Source organism: Esox lucius, chromosome 7 (assembly GCF_011004845.1).
Source record: "Esox lucius isolate fEsoLuc1 chromosome 7, fEsoLuc1.pri, whole genome shotgun sequence".
Lineage (NCBI taxonomy): Eukaryota > Metazoa > Chordata > Actinopteri > Esociformes > Esocidae > Esox > Esox lucius.
Genome location: NC_047575.1, coordinates 13,342,529 through 13,359,518, shown reverse-complemented (window position 1 = coordinate 13,359,518; position 16,990 = coordinate 13,342,529). Strand labels below are relative to the sequence as shown.

Sequence of the window (16,990 nt, the reverse complement as noted above, 5' to 3'; positions counted from 1 at the left end):
CCGTCAGCTCTAAGACAACACCTCTGTGTTTGGAGATAGGCTGCTTCCTGCCCTTCTCAAATGAGCTCATTGTCACCCACTGGCAGCTGATAAGCCTTTTTTTTTTTTCTCCAGATAAACCATTTTGATGCCCAATCTACTCTGCTGTTTGTCATTCAAAGTCGAGACACTCTGCTCTGAGTAGCCGTTTATTTATTTACTGTGGTAATTCATTAATTGTTTAATTTATCTTGTTGAAACAGAAGTCCCAGGTTGTAATCCCCATGCGCTTAGGGTAGTCAGTCTCACACAGCCTCCAAGCACACTTCCTATACTTAATTATTATAATTTTTTTGTACACAATAGTTGTCACTCCAATTTTTCCACAGTCTACGTGGCGTTGCCTCCTTCACCAGGTGCTGTGTTCCCTTCGCAAAAAGTGCTTTTATTCTTAGTCTTTTTCCTAATTCATTTACTGTCTTTAATACCAAACGTCTGTCTTTTACGTCCACCTGTCCATTTGGTCCGCTTCAGTCATCTTCACTTGGCCCCTGGTTCGTCCTCCGCTCTACACCACACTCTCCTCCAGGTCTCCGGCGTTGGCGGCCCCGCCGCAGTTGGAGTTAGAGTTGGACGTGTTGTAGACGTGCAGGTGCGTGAGGGCGGGGGGGCGGTGTTCGCCGGCCGCGCTGCTCGCCGAGCCGGCCGTCGTCGCGCACTGGACCAGCATGCCGTGCACCGACTGGCTTCTCCTGGTCCAGATCACACTCAGCCGCTTGGCGTATCCGTAGCAGGTTGTCGTGGTGATCTCGCCCACGTCAAAGGAGCAGCTGCGCGTCGGCCCGAGCGGCTGGCGATCGTCCCTACTCCATTCCCTCAGGCACCCCCCCTCCTCCCCCCGGGCCTCGGAGTCCAGGTTGCGTCTGATGTCCACCATTTTGTCCTCGGTGTTGCAGAGCTTCAGCAGGCCTGACTGTTTCAGGGCCTTGTGAGCCCGGGGATGAGGTAATGTCTGGGAGGTGCTGGCAGGGGCGTAGTACAGTGTCATCCTGTCACTGTCGGGGTTGAAAGGGGGGAGCGTTTTCCCCCTCAAGGCCACCTCCAGGACCGACCCCTCAGCCTTTCCCTCCCCACTGAGCTGTTCAGATTCACCCTTCGGCAGGGTCCTGTTCTTGGTCTTGGCCGGGGGTTTGGTTTTCGACGGCAGGGGCTTGGCCTGTTGAAGGAGGCCGTTGGGTAGGGCCACCATCATCACGCCGCCGCTTCCATTGGTCTGAGCGTAAACGTCCACTCCGCCCTTGGAGGGTAGGAAGTGGTGATGGTGGTGGGCTGGGTAGTGACCGTCATCTCTGCAGTCTCCGCAGACGCGGTGCCTCACCATCATCGCCACCGTGAACACCAGCAGGGTCACCACGATGACCCCGCCCACCATGACGGTTAGGGTTCCACCCAGGAAGTGGGCCTGCAGGGAACGACACTCTGGGTAGTCCTCCTTGGTGCTGAACTGGGTGCAGCCCAGGACCTTGGTGGTGGCCAGGGCGGACAGCCCGTCGTCAAAGATGGCCAGGACACACAGGCTGTAGTCTGCCCCCGACACCAGGTTCTTCAGCAGGAAAGAGTTGCTCGTAGGAGGCAGAATCCTAACAAAGGGAAAAAGGGGAGGGTTGAGGAGTAATGGAACAAAAGGAGTACATTGAGTCATTTGCTGAGCTGAGGAAGAGGATATCTCAGACCTGCTAGGAGGGGGAGATGAATCAAATGAATTGCAATAAGCTTCGATACGTCTCCTAAGCGCTAATAAAGATAATGGGCCGTCCGCTGGAGGGAGGAGGTGGTGTCAGATTTGCTTCTTTGTTGTGGAAATGGCCTTAATCAATAATACTCTGCTGTAGATGGAGAAGGGCAATAGAGAGCCTGAGAAGGATATTCAGGGAAACGGGTTGCGGAATAGGCCTGGGCCTTTACACGTGTCATGCCAGGCAGTGAGCTTAGACAACTCCTAGGCAATGATACTACACTCACACTCCACTCGCCCCCACCCCCGCCCAAACACTCTCTGGCAGGAAGAGGAAGAGACGGCAAACACTACGGTTTTAACTCTTCCTCCTCTCTGCCTGTCCTCCAAAAAACATCCTAGCCTGTGCTCCTCTTTAAATGCTGCAGTTTGTTGTATTGATTCAGTTGTGTGCGTGCATGCGTGTGTGCGCGCAATGGTAATGAAAATGTATCGGACAGCTTAGGAATGTTTTGAGGAATAATTGCAAGCTTCTCCGAGAGAGACCTTAAGCAATTCCTAAACATAAGAACTGCCACTGTATCGGTTGAAAATAATTGTTCATGTAAAGGAACAGCAACTTTCTCGAGACATACAAAGACATGCACAATATAGAGATGACAAAGGAGGGAATCAAATGTATGAAAAAAATACATGAAAACAGCATTGTTTTTGGTTTCAACGGCGTGAAACAGACTTGGGATAGACCCATGAAAATAATTGTAGGTGTTTATCTGTGCATGTGTGAAGTTGCGTTTAAGGCTATGGATGTCGATAACGTCATACCCTCCCCAGAGGACAACAGCCTTTGTAAAAGCCTGGAAGAGTAATCTTCTGTTGCAAGGCTTTTAAGTGACCTTCATATACATGTAAAATGAGATGTTATTTGCCAGTGTTATCAACACTATTTCCCCAGCTTTATATACTGTTTGAATGTAGACTACTCCCATCTCAAAGGGGAATGTAATGTTTTGGTCAAGCAGAGTTGTTCATTTTAATGTCTTTGATCTCACACTAACAATAGGGTGCAGTGTGCTATGTCGGTTAAAAAAACAAAACCATCAGAAACGCATCAAACTCTGAGGCTCTGACAGAACAATGTGAGATGGTTTGAGGAGGGGTAGACTTTCTCTATGTGCTATAGATGAAGAGGCAAGCACGATGTTCTTCCACTGAGTTCTGTGTACACAGTTTTTGCACAGGTAGGCGCTCATTTTCTGACACAGACAACAGTCTGGAACTGCTCCGAGCACGTGTTTAGAATGCCTACTGTATAAAAACAATACCGTCATATTTGAAATATCGTTATATGGTATTTCAAAATATTGCAATGTCCTAATTATAACATGGCATAAGCCTTGGAAAAACGAGTACAATTGCTAGAAACTAGCTTTTAAAACGGTTTTCTCATAACCCCATGGCATGTGTTGTAAATGTGGTCTTGGCAGCCAAGAGGAGAGCCTCTAAAAGGTCTGTGCTTTTGACCACTCTCACGGCCATGCCCTAAAAATCTCATCCAAGTTCTGGTACCGGTATTTAAAAATGTCTCCATGTCAAAATCATCTGTAATTGATTGTAAACCTCAAGTCCCTGAGAGTGGATTTGAAAATGAGTAAAAATGCTAAAGTTGGTACCATAACTTCAATGGCATTTGTTCCAGAAAGTCATAGTAACACAATAATTATTCACTAATGAAACCCTGTCACAGGTATGCTATTTAAACACAAGATTTAGTACCAGAGACTATAGTTCCTGTCATCCATCTTCTATTTTGTAGTGAAACCTATCTCTGCTTCTTAGGCACTCTGTGTATTTGCTTACTCTCTAATAATCCAGGGAATCTTGTGACGTTATGAGGCGTGACATGTTTATACTGCAAATTTCCATAGTCCTTTTTTGGTAATATAATCATCAGGGTAGCAGGGGGAAACTGTTAAATAATCTTGGCTGCATTCTCAAGGGTGTGAGACAAGCCTCGCCATCACCTCAGTGTGCCTGTACAGTGCATCATCACAATGTATCAATGTATCTTTTCTCTTCGCGCCGCTTTCCTGCTCTTATTTTCATTTCCTTTCCCTCTCTGCTCCATTGTCCATGGTCATAGATTCTCCAGGGGAGGAGAGGACGTGCTGTAAATGTGTAAGGTTGAACAAAAAAACTCCTTGATGACTTACTAACCCCACTTACTCCATGAGCATGACAGGCTGGAGAGGCCTGAAAAAAAACTACACTATAAACAAAGGGGGGGGGGGGGGGGGGGGGGCTGCTTTCTTCCTGTTCTTCATTTTCATTCTGACAGCATTCCGTGTGCGTGTGCGTGCGCGTGCGCGCATCAGTGTGTATGTCGTCCATGTTCTGACAAGTCCTTGAGCATCGTTCAGTATTTGATATAAAACACAGCATCTCAGCTATTTGAGGTACTTCTCCCTACCTCCACTAACTGAAGAGAGTGGGCTCAGTGCTCCCTAGCCCCAAACCCACCATCTCCCTGTTTATCTCCATTTCAGTCACAGGAATGGGATGTGACACTGTCCTCAGATCTGCAGCTTGCTCTCTTATAAGTAGTTGATCCTCCTTTTCCCCAGAGTAGTCAGGCTTTTGCCTTCCACTGCCCCATCTCCCTTCAGATCTCCTTCCTATCGCTCTATATATACACATTGGCCTCTTTCATGCTTCTTGTTGGTCCACTAAGTCTGCTCTCCAGTGTTTCATGTGTCAGCATTGATGTTTGTCACTCCTGGTCCCTGCGATTCAAGGGCACTCTGACAACTTGGCTAAATTGGTGATCCACTGTGGTGTTTTTTACAGTACAGTGTGACAATGGGAGAAAGCACCCAGGTGATTCTCATATTTAGTCTAATTGTTGATGATTCATTCAATGTGCTTACAACTGGGCCTTTGGGTTGTCTGCTAGCTGCGACCAGCTTACCTGTACACCAGGGCGTCATCTGCAGTGCAGTTGTACTGGATCTGGTACATCCACACCAGGTACGGCCCGGTGGCCCGGCCCAGGACCCAGCGCACCTGTGCGGTGGTGGCGGTCACCCCCAGGACCCCCACCAAACGCTCTGCAGCGTCTCCGTCCCCCCCCTCTCCACTGTCCCCGTCTACTGTGGCGTTCTTGGCAGTCATCCCTCCCCCGGCCTTCCCGTTCCACCCAGCCCCTCCAGTCCTCCCGCTGGAGATATCCGAGGAGCCCGGGTCGCCGCGGGGGTTGGTGAAGGGGACGGTGTTGTTTCCGCGATGAGGGAGGGGGATGATCTTCAGGTCTATCAGGGCTGTAGCCTCCCCGGCGGCGTTGATGGCGATGCAGGTGTAGGCTCCGTCGTCACGGGCCCGCGTCACCAGCACGTCTAGGGTGCCATTGTAGTAGGAGAACACGCGGCTGGAGTTGGCCACGATGCGGTCGTCTGGAGATATCCAGTGGATGATCGGCTCGGGGTCTCCGATGGCGCGGCACCTCAGCGTGGCCCTCTGGCCCTCCAGCACCCACAGCTTGTTGGAGTGACGCGTAATCAGCGGCGGCTCGCAGGTGAACTCCTCCTCGGGGATGGACCAGAAGTAGCGCCCGGCCAGGTGGACGGGAGTGGCGCATGTCTCCATGTCGTCCCCCCGGGTCAGTCGCCTTAGCCACAGCAGCTCGCAGTTGCAGTGCAGCGGGTTGCCCCCGAAGCTCAAGCTGATGAAAGCATTGTAGGGTGTCGGGCTGACCACGCCCATCTGGGAGCGGGAGAACAGCGGGTCGGGGGGCAGCGTCTGCAGCCGGTTGGACGTCATGTCCAGTCGGGCCAGCTTGTAGAGCTCCCCGAAGGAGCCCTCTGCGATGTGGTCTATGAGGTTGTGGTCGAGGTTGAGGGTGTGCAGGCTGGCCATGTTCTGGATGGACTCCCAGTGCACCTTCCTCAGGTTGTTGTAGGACAGGTCCAGGTCCTCCAGGCTCTGCAGGAAGTCGTCGAAGGCCTCTGCGGAGACGTCCGTCAGCTGGTTGTTGTTGAGGATCAGGTGCTGCAGGTTGGTCAGGCCGGCCAGGTCCCTGGGCCCCACTACAGTCAGCCTGTTGGTGTCCAGGTGGAGTGAGCGAAGGCTTTCCAGGTCGGCGAAGGCCAGGGGCCGCACGGCGTGGATTGTGTTCCTGGACAGAGTTAGCTCCACCAGGCCGGTCATGTTGGCGAAGTCCACCCTGCCCACCTCCAGGATGAAGTTGTCTGCCAGACGGAGCTCCACGGTGCGCCGGTCTATGTCGGGAGGGACGAACAGCAGGCCCTTGTTGACGCAGAGTGTGCTCAGAGACTCCGATAAGTTTCGGCACACGCAGTGGAAGGGGCAGATTGAGACCATTCCCCAGGTCTCGCCTGCAGACACGGCTGCACCCGGGCCTAACGCTGCAGGGAACACACAGGAGCAGGTAACCATGACCCACCACACCACAGTCTGTGGGGTCAGGGGGTATCGAGGGCTTCTCAGGGATGGGCTGGTCACCTTCGGCTCAAGTTCAGTGTTAGTTTGTTTTTCTTCCCGGTGGGCCCTGTTTAGAGAGGATTGTTGCTTTGGAAATTGTCTCCTATAGGATTTTGAGTGAATGTGTGAAGCCAGGAATGGGTGTAGTATTTGTGGGTTGGATTTAGGCATTGTTGAGCTGGTTATCCACAGACCTGTGGAGAGAAATGGGAAATCGTTAGATCCCTTTTTTCCATTGGTTTTCCAATTCAGTGGCTTTTAGATCAGACAGCCCAGGAAAGAGGTATTGAATTGTGCAAATGGTATTTAGAGTTTTAGATATTGACAGTTCAAACATGTTGGTCAACACAGATTTTGTGTGTGTGGTTTCAGGGAGATAAGGCTGTATTGGATATAAACATTTAAGTCTGGGCTGTCTTTCTGAGCCGCGACACTGTTCCGGGGTTGTGGCCATGACTGCTGAGTTACCCTGTTACAAGGGCCAAGTGCCCTTCTGTTGCTTCTCCCTCCACACTGCCCACTGGGCCGCTGTCGACCGTGACCGCTTCATTAACCTGACGTGTTTGTGTGCCTACGAATAAACACCCGTGTTCCATGTAATGAGATGGACTCGACAGGTTGAAAGTCAAATGAGAGAAGGCCCGTCTTAAATGAAGTTCAATAGTGGTTTCTGCTGCCATTCATTGACACTACTGTTCACCTACAAAAGCCTCATCACTAGAATGTTCTGTATTACATTAGTGCTGTTGATTGCGATGGATGTGACTGTAGTGCTTCTCCGTGGATGCTTTCAATTTGGGATCATTTAAACGTTATGTAAGGCAAGCGTCCTCTGTCATGCTTCCGAAGCACAGTTGGTTTTCCTACTTGCAATAGGTCACTTGTAGTGGTGCGAAAGCCCTGATTTCCCAAATGTAATCCTCAGGTCCTCATTTGCACAGCAGTGTTCAAAGAAAAACATTAGGCTTACTAGTCTATTTTTATTTGTATTTTTAATGATCTATAAACACTTTGTCAAAATGTAGTCAAATCTAGCCCCCCCGCGCCTAGTAATAATTGCTCTGACCTCTGAGGGTCTGGAACTTGAACGCCGATCTCCGAATCATCTTTTTGCGGATATAACCTTCTAGACTCAAGCTCTCGCTTTGCCTTTGATTTGTTTCTGTCTCCTGGGTCTGTTATGATCGATTGCTTAACACAGTGGATGGACCCATTACACCTTTTCCATGGTATTGCATCAGCATCCCTCTTTCCACCTACTGTATCCAGATTCATGTCGGCTTCAGCTCAGCCCTTAAATCAACAAGCTTATGAGCGATTGGTTGCCTGTCCGTCCCTCTGTCACTCCGGCGATAAGGCACGGCAACCCCCGGGTTCTAAGGGCCGTTCTAAAGCCAGAGGCGGAGCAGTTGCTTGGCCGCTCTATTCAATACATCCTCCAAACTGAAGAGTGCACGGATTAACAGAGGGACATGGCCACACGTAATGCCCCCCCCCCCCGCAATTTTGTAACGGAATCCGAACCGACTGCCAGTTAGACTGCCGTCTCCTTAACGTAAACAGGCTGACATCCCACAGTAGAAATAATAGAAATAAAAAACTGAGGAGAAACTTACTGAACTTTGCTGCTTATGCTGTTCAGGATGCCACATCCATCGATTCGTTCTCATAACTGGAGCGTGAGTCCAAATAATCTGATTAGGTTTTCAAGCATAAGCCCCGAGGTTTTCTAGATGGTTTTCAAGCTTAGGTTTTCCAGATGGTCCGAAGATGTGGCATTTGTGAAACATTTCGATCTGTTTTGCAGTATTTATGTTCCTCCGTCTCGTCTCATCTCTTACCTAATTAGTACTTGTTTCAGTCTTTTCCCAGGACAGTATCCAGTCTTCGGTCTTTACTGTAGTAATTGGTATTCAGCCCCCTGTTTCACCTCGCTGTGCATCTGTCCTTTGCAGAAGCAGTGAGTCTAAAGACTAGAACATTCCCAAGCCCATGTTATCTCGGTGTTGGAGAGCAGATTTTAGCCCTCTCAGACATCCAACCCCCCTCTTACAAAACCCCTTTCTCCTCTTGAATAGTCAGTTCAGTTTCCTCACTGTGGGAATACTAACGATCCCTTCTCACTCCCTGGTTCCTTTTGGTTCAGCCCTTCAGGCTACGACCTATCACGATTGCATGTTTCACCTCTGTGGTCGCTGCGCTTATTCACAACTCAATCAATCGCTTGTTTTGACGTTCTTTTCCCCTGTAGTCCTGTGCTGTACCAGTCCGTGATTTGTGGCTTTTGCTGCAGCGAGCGTGTGTGTGTGTGTGTGTGTGTGTGTGTGTGTGAGTGAGAGAGAGCGGGAGAGAGAGCGCCAGGGATAGTCTGCAATGTGTGTGCTACTGAGAGAGGAGAGTGAGAGCGGGAGAGTTGAAAGGGAGGGGGGAGCAGGAGCCTGAAGCAGTCCTGGCTTTTGATAGAAGTGGGAAAGAATGGAATTGGAATGGCTAGGAGAAGATGCAGAAAATGAGCATGGGAGAAATGAAGGGAAATGAAAAGGGGAAGCTGTAGGGTGTTAGAGGTTTTTTGGGGGGAAAAAGTGAAGCACAGCCCCTTTATCAGCCGAACAGTGGGCCAAAGTAAGAGACGTCTTTATTACTGCTGGGTTTTAAAGCAGTCAGCATTCTGTTTCCATGAGCCCTTAGGAGAGGCAGAATGTACATTCAGCTTGTTAGCTGTTGATGTTTTCCTATCTGCGTTGCCTGTAGAACAGTGCTCCAGCCAGCTGCATTATGGAGACACTGTAGCTTAATGAGAAAAAGAGATGCTGAGGTGTCTGGAAAGGGCTTTTTGCATTGATAGTCCTGCTTGGTACCGATCTAGGGGCTTGTTGGTGAAGTCTAATCATTTGTGTCTAAAAAGCAACTTTGTAGATCAATTATTCAACATTTGATTAATATAAGTTGATGCCAAATGTGCCCAGAACGTCGATATCTAGTCGCAGCGGTGGCGAGTATTTGGTTGTTCAGCATTTTTTTTATTTATTTTTTTATTTGTTTTTGAGTGAATCTAGAAGTCTGTTGTGCTTGTCTTCCCTGCTGTGGCTTAGGCCTGTACTGAATGCATTAGGAGGACAGAATCAATATAGATGATGAGGAAAGGAACACCGGAGGACTGCCGTAGCTTCCTCAACCCTAACAGAAGAGCTGCAGGTTAATGCAGGTTAACACCAATGCTGGGCTTGACTGACAAGCCTGGCTTTCTATCCCGGAGTTTGAAGCAACCAGACACATGAAGGCCCGCCTTCGTCGCCCCCGTTTCCGCTCATCCCTTGGGTTTTTATTCTCCACTGGCAGTGTGTTTTTAGGTGAGGAGGAGAGTGACTCACCCTGAGCTGGACCCAGACCGGGGCTATATATAGAGGACTGAGGACATGTGTGTACAGTACAGTGGAACATATCCTAGCCGCACAGTAGGTTGAACTACGAGAACACTGAGGAATTTCATCGTGTACTGTAGACCTGGACCCTCAAGGAGCGCCATTCAATGTGTCTTTCCAATGAAAGCTAAGTAATGCTGGCCTTTTGATACCCATATAAAGGTTATTTAGCCTTTGGTTTTCTTAGGCTGGGCCTGGCCAGAGGAGGACTCTAGGTTTCTTCCTTGGCCTTTGTTTTTTTTGTTTGTTTTTTCAATACACTGGTTTTACATCTGCCTTGCTTGGTCTTGATGGGTTATAGGCTGGGTGTCTGTGTAAAAGGACTTCACTGAATACGTTTGAGTGAGGAATTTGATTGATAGGCCTTACCCTAATTTTTGACTGCATCATTTAGATGAAAAATGAGGAAATATAATCTATCTGCACAAAATCTGTTCAATGATTTAGCTGGGGAAGCCACAAGGGAAATTGAATTTGATTCAATCCATAGCTATTCAGAGTCTGGACAATAGGACGATTTGCAGTCCATGGCAGAGAGGCTCTTTTCAGGACCATGGACAGCAACACTCAGCATTCTGAGCCTCACAGAACAGAACAGTCCGAGTACAGAACACATCCGGCGGGGCTGGCCATCTTGACAGCACTGTCAGAACTCTTGCCAGTTGACTAATTGGGCAATATTTTGAAGCAAATGACCCTGGCTTTTTGAGCCTTTCTCTTAATCATGAATTGCTCATTTGTAAGTGCCATCATTGAGCACAATATATCTGGGAAACGCTTCAAGGTCTCTTCTCTGGACCGATTGATCTGTTATCTATCAAAGGGTTGTTTTCCCTCTTTCCTCCTCCTTGATGCAGTCATTATAGAAATGCTGTTTAAAAATAAAGGTTGGTTAGCTATGGTCTTGGTGGTTTCCCAGCTAGAGAAACCGAATGACTGATTGGTTATTGGGGAACCAGGAGTGTCGTGGCACAAGCTATACATCATTGCATAACCGGATAACAACAGTGATCTGTTTTGTGTATTTTATTTATATCGACACTGAATACCATATTAATGAATTGCACCATACTGTGGTCATAACATCATACTGGTAACGATGCAGCATTTATGAACTCATTTGGCGCTTCCCACAAAATATGAATACACTATTTCCCTTCTGAACCAATATTGCCAATGCAGACTTGGTTATCTATAATTAATGTCTGCTGTAATGTTCTTTATATGCATTAGTCATTTGAGAAGGTTTTTATTTTTTGAAGACCTGTAATTAGGTTGTGTTGTAGAGGAATCTGGGTCAGAGCTCATGCGCTGTGTCGACTCACTAGCCTGTATGCTGTTGAACGTGTTTGGAACGGACGAACTAAGGCATTGAGACTTGAGCAGCAGCTATTTCTTTTCTGTTACGATCTTATCACTTTCATTCTCCTCTTTCCTGTCTTTCTCAACTTTTTTTCTTCTCTCATTTGCCCTCCCTGTGTTTCAATGTGACTCTGGCTCCATGTTTGCTTCTCAGTACCCCAAGGTGCCTGAGACGGATAAGCGGCGGGGTACAGTGGAACATGCAGGGCGTATGCTGAGGATTAGCTGGGATTCTTAGCGTAGTGATCATCACACTGTCCCCCGTGTAGCTCGGCCTCATGGACCCTCAGAGGCCAGCTGGTATTGAGGGTTCCAAGCCATTGATTGGCGACTGACCGCCGAATGACCCCACAGCCCTCGGACCGTTTGCACTTGGGCTGTCTGTTTCCAGCCACTCTGCTCTCTTGGTCCCATGTGTTGTATCATGCAGACTGTCTCCACCATTTTGTCATTTTCACATTTTTCTCTCCCTCTTTTTTCCCCCCTGCACAGACCAACATCCCTTTCCTCCAGAATGTTCTGAGTAACGATCAGTTCCTTTATGGAACTGTTGACACCCAGTTCATAGATGAGAACCAGGAGCTCTTCAACCTCAAGCCGGTACAAAACCGAGCCCAGAAGCTGCTGCACTACCTTGGTAACATGTCTTAAACCCCTTTCTCTTTGATTAATTATTTCTGCAACTAGGTTTGTACTTCCACTATTGTTTGTCTCTGTGTCGGTATAGATTATTACAGCTAATCTTTTAGACACCATTTTCTCAGTATTCTGAAGTCCAGCTAATGATCTTGATTCATTGAACAATTAAAGCTCCACTCCCTAGATCAAGAGGTGCTATAATTAGATGAATTCATGCCTGGCTGGATCTGTTTCTTCCACCACTGCCAATCCATGGATTCTGTTGTATTGTTCGTCGTGTTCTTGACTCTGCTGAACTCTCAGAACAACAAATTACACCTTCTGCTGTGAATAATTATTTAACTGCTTTGTAGTATTCTCTTTTAGTATGGAATTGTTGGTAGGTTGGAAATGCACCAGGCATGGCCTGCCCAGGAAGGTTAATGCCCTTCTGTTGACCTGTTTTAGGTCATGTGATGGTAAACGGCCCGACCACTCCCATCCCTGTGAAGGCCAAGCCCTCCTCCATCGATCCTGTGATTCCGCCCATTCCTCTGGGTGAGACACCAAACCACTGATAATCAGATTTCTGTATAACCTCCATTGTTTTGCTATTAGCCAGCCATTTTTTCTCCATTCAGTCAGTATAACATGGTAACAGTGTTGACGTTGTTTAGGTGATCCTCCGGTTGGGTTCCGTGACGTCCTTTTGAGGGAGGGACCAGAGGGCTTTGCCAAGGCTGTCCGAGCCCACAAGGGTCTGCTGCTCATGGATACTACCTTCAGAGATGCCCACCAGTCTCTCCTGGCCACCCGTGTTCGCACCCACGATCTCAAAGAGATCGCTCCCTTTGTCGCACACAACTTCAGTAATCTTTTCAGCGTGGAGAACTGGGGAGGTGCGAATCTGTCCTGTTATTCTCTGCAATCACCTTTTCTGGAAATCCTAATCAGTGTTTTATGACTTGCTCTCGGCTCCTTCTGCCGATTATATTCAGTGGCTTCAACATCGACATTATGCTTTCACAGGTTGGTTTGAACTGAAAGGTTAAACAGAATGAACTGCTTGGGTCCATTACAATATGACATTGCCAGTGGGCAGGGTTCACATCACTGAGAGGAGCAAGGTAGTCCCATAGTCTGTTGTACCGTAGTTGTGTGCTCTTCTCGTGTATCTGAAGAAAGAGGGCCACTGTTGAAGTTGACACAGGCTGACTGTTGGTGCAGTTCTAATTAAAATCTCGGAGGAGGGCTGCGTTTCATCTGTAGTAACTTAACATAGCAGGTCTGTAAAGAAATCCCTGAGAGGTGTCTCACCTTCATGGTCTTTACGAGAAGAGAACTGTCTGAGGAGGGTCTCTTTCTATAAATAAATCAGCCAGTATGGGTGATCATTTCATAATGGTCTTGTATACATTTCAATTCCTTTCATAGGAACTCATATTCTGTATGACATAATTTGAAAAGATTTCAAATGGTTAGCCAGTTAGCTAGAATATAATTACCTTTTAGTAATTTTGCAGATTCGGTCGCAGACTAATTTGTTAGTATGAATGGTCAGGGGGCCAGAACATAATTATAAAAAGTAATTTGTCCACTGCAGATTGACCACAACTGATCCCTCTGAAAAGATTGAAAATGACTGATTTCATACCTTGATTACATTAAACCGCAATCACAATGCCTTTTTCTTGTTGAAATATTTTGGAAGCAGTTTCTATACTTAAACTCTCTTAATTTCTTATCTAGCTTTTTTGATCTTATTTTATTACATAACACCTCGTTTGATTAGTAGAAATACCTGGGAACAGGTTACCATACTTAAACTGAGAAAATAACTAAATTTTTTTGTGATATGACTGTCTTTCTATTTTATTTTTATTTAAACCCCCCACTTAAGGACACATCCGCTGTCAGTCCATCCGAAAGCTCAATGTGCTTTCTTGATATTGAATTGCATGCAGCATCATATGAGCCATCTCTCAATCAACTTTAATTTAAACAAAATCCTTTCCTTAATCTGCTGATGTATGGTGCTGGTGTAACCTCATAACTAACCATATCCCCAGGTTATTGCATACAACTCTAGTAGAAGACTTCTTATTTGGCTTTGGCTGGAATCCATATAAGGCTATAGGAGTAACCGAATGAGTAAAGTATTTTTCATTTTATTTTAGTAAAGTGTTTTAGTGTTTTCCTCAACAGCTTCTGTCCCCATAAAATAATGTAGTGTTTTGTCATTATTTTCCCTATTTTATATGGGTCCAAATTATGTAAAAGGGATGAAGATGAAATAAACTTCCAGGCAGCTTGACAATGGTTCCCTGAAAGTCTCCTGGGAGTTTCAGCATGTTTCAGCATGTTTCTCATAACTCTAAACTGTTAGTGCTCACTGGTACTCTAGTTTATAGAAAGACCCTTCGCTGTCATGGAACCACTCTAGTCCGAGTGGCAGAGGAGTCGAAATGAACGGTTGCCTGGTTAACAAAGCGAGCCCTTTCTCCATTTTCCCCTGAAAACAGGAACATCTAGTTGTTGGGAACCCTACAGAGGATTGTAATGAGGTGACATGAAATCAGTTTTCTGTTTGGAAAGCTGCAATAGATCGTCTTAGTACTTGAAGAAGCTAATCTATTATTACGCCGTCCAAAGAACATTTTGATTTTGTGGCTATTGAAAACTGGCTAGGGAGGTAATCTGTCTCTGCATGACTAGGAGAGAGTCAATCTGTTTAGGGATTCTGTCAATTTCCTGTCTTAAACCGGAATGGGAAACTTTGGGGGAGTGGGCTGCAGAATCCGAACTCAATGGTATCACATACATTCTGATAGTTGCAATCGTTTGGCTTTAATTCCATACATTTTGCCATGGTAATATACATAACTAATTTCATGCAATGTTACCCATGAACCCATTGGGCTAAGCGAATGGTTTGCAGTTTTACAGCAGATGTCCTACAATTCCTTGTTCTGTTGGTTAAAGTGAAATATTTGTGGTTTTGAATGTATTTCCCGTTATTATGGGCAAAACAAATTATCAAAACGACTGGCATAATGAGAAACTGCTCATGCGCAGCCACCTTTCACCTTGTGTATTCTGCTATACCAATGCTCAGCTGTAAGTTGAGACCCTGACTCAGTCCATCAATTGTTTGTCAAATGAGCCATTTAGTAAAAACTGAGAGTCCAGGTGCTGCATTGGGAAGACTTGGGTCAACGACCAGGTCCCCCACTGTGACCGGTACCAACGGTTCTTCTCTGCAGGTGCCACCTTTGACGTGGCCATGCGGTTCCTGTGTGAGTGTCCGTGGAAGCGGCTGCAGGAGCTGAGAGCCCTGGTGCCCAACGTGCCCTTCCAGATGCTGCTGAGAGGCGCCAACGCTGTGGGTTACACCAACTACCCCGACAACGCTGTGTTCAAGTCAGTACCTCGGTCTCAGACCCCACCCTCAAATCCCTGTTCAAGCCCACAAACACACTACAGTACACTAGAACAAACTTAACCCCAATGCCCTTTCCAAGTCCTTGCCGCTTAAGATGTTTATGGTCTGTGTGGCGTCACCCTTGAACCAATTGCTCTTTATTTGTAGCTGACAATACTGAGGCTTTATTAGCGGTATTTAAGCAGCTGGATATTATGCTTGCAGCACTCAGATTTTCTTTTACAAAATAAAAGCCATCATTGATATTTACAAGGCCTAATTGTTAACAATCTAGTCTGTAAAAAAGAACAAGAACAACACTGGAACAGACATTAAACATACAATGTACCAACTAGATTAACTATATTGCCTTAGATATTCCAATGATGGCTTTTATTTTGAAAAAGAAAGTCGGAGTTAGCGCTGCTAGCATAATATCCTGCTGCTAGAAGAACGATAATGAAGCCTCGAATGGCCTTCACTATCTGACACTTATCCGTCTTGAAACCTATTCTGACTAGGTTCTGTGAGGTGGCTAAGGAGAACGGCATGGATATCTTCCGTGTCTTCGACTCTCTCAACTACCTGCCCAACCTGATGCTGGGTATGGAAGCTGCCGGGGCCGCCGGGGGTGTGGTGGAGGCCTCCATCTCCTACACAGGAGACGTGTCTGACCCCATGAGGCAGAAGTACTCCCTGGAGTACTACCTTAAGCTGGCAGATGAGCTGGTCAAGGCCGGGACGCACATACTGAACATCAAGGTAGAGTGGCTCTGAGCCTGCGTTGTCACTCTATTTACGTTGAATTATTTACAAAGACAACATTCAGTAACTGGGGGCATAGCTTACCGGGGTGGAAGTGTCATGTTCTGCTGTTCTCTCATCCAGGACATGGCAGGCCTGCTGAAGCCCGATTCCAGCCGCATGTTGATCGGAGCTCTGAGGGACCGTTTCCCAGACATGCCCATCCATGTCCACACCCACGACACGGCAGGTGCCGGCGTGGCTGCCATGCTGGCGTGTGCCGAGGCCGGCGCTGACATCGTGGATGTGGCTGTGGACTCCATGGCTGGGATGACATCGCAGCCCAGCATGGGTGCCATCGTGGCCTGCACCAAGGGAACCAAATACAACACAGGTGAGCTGCTCGCCAATAGGGAGTGCTGTAGAACACTGCGCTTCTACAGCCAGCCAATAAACAAATAGACTGCAGGTCACTGGTTTCAATCCCAAAGAAGAAAAGGGAATACTAAATCTGTCTTTGAGTTAGGCTTAACCCCAATTGTTCCTGTAAGTCGCTCTGGAAGAGGGTTTTCAAAAGTGTGTGTGTGTGTGTGTGTGTGTGTGTGTGTGTGAACATACACATGGTTGGTTGCAGTGAACCACTGATGGCTTTTCGATTCATTCTTTATTGGTGTTTTGGAGCATTTCAGAAGGTAAAAGGCTGAGACCTTAAGCCCCATGAAAGCATGCAATAGTCCACAATGGCAAGGAAACACATCTGTGAGAGCCAATATTATGCTTCTGACTTAAGCTTTACAGGATGTGGCTGTAGAAAATGGTAGTTAATTCATTTGTTTACCGACTTAATGTGAGTGACATCCATAACTGGACATTTTCTTTTTCTTTATGAGGATCAGTTTGTGACTAAGGTTACCGTCTAGATGCTCTGAGTAACACTTCAAATATTTTTGCGGACTGAAACATCTACAGGCAACTTAATTATGCTTCACTCTACTTAACCCCCTCACCTGAGTCGTTGAAAGGGGAAGACTTGCACCATTAATGAACATAACCTAGAGAATATGGTTCACGTGGGAGTTGATTTTGTATTTATCTAGACAGTAATGTAAGAAGGGGCAAATGAAGCATGATGTTTGTTGTAGAAAGGGCCAGCAAGTGGAAGAGCGAATCTGGCAGAGAGAGAGGGTGCGCAGAAGGTCACCACACAGCCAT

At 47.0% G+C, this 16,990-nt stretch overlaps 2 protein-coding genes across 2 annotated transcripts in view; one reads left to right on the top strand and one right to left on the bottom strand.

Annotated features, from left to right (window-relative positions):
- Nucleotides 1-16,990, top strand: part of pcxa (pyruvate carboxylase a) — an 83,817-nt gene that overhangs the window by 49,555 nt on the left and 17,272 nt on the right. Inside the window, exons 11-16 of the mRNA XM_010900528.4 lie at nucleotides 11,488-11,632; nucleotides 12,082-12,171; nucleotides 12,291-12,512; nucleotides 14,877-15,033; nucleotides 15,556-15,796; nucleotides 15,923-16,172. Coding sequence (XP_010898830.1) covers nucleotides 11,488-11,632; nucleotides 12,082-12,171; nucleotides 12,291-12,512; nucleotides 14,877-15,033; nucleotides 15,556-15,796; nucleotides 15,923-16,172 — 1,105 coding nt within the window. The remainder of the gene's footprint in view (nucleotides 1-11,487; nucleotides 11,633-12,081; nucleotides 12,172-12,290; nucleotides 12,513-14,876; nucleotides 15,034-15,555; nucleotides 15,797-15,922; nucleotides 16,173-16,990) is intronic.
- lrfn4a (leucine rich repeat and fibronectin type III domain containing 4a) lies at nucleotides 176-8,553 on the bottom strand. The gene is made up of 3 exons (XM_010900527.4): nucleotides 7,828-8,553; nucleotides 4,683-6,405; nucleotides 176-1,619 (listed from the first exon to the last, which is right to left on the bottom strand). Exons 2-3 carry the CDS (start codon nucleotides 6,380-6,382, stop codon nucleotides 548-550), a joined length of 2,772 nt encoding a protein of 923 aa, XP_010898829.2. The 5' UTR covers nucleotides 6,383-6,405; nucleotides 7,828-8,553; the 3' UTR covers nucleotides 176-547.

Coding starts and splice junctions, on each gene's coding strand:
- lrfn4a (XM_010900527.4), bottom strand. CDS start 6,382: ATGCCTAAATCCAACCCACAAATACTACACCCATTCCTGGCTTCACAC. Junction 1,620..4,682: donor GATGACGCCCTGGTGTACAG/GTAAGCTGGTCG, acceptor TCCCTTTGTTAG/GATTCTGCCTCCTACGAGCA.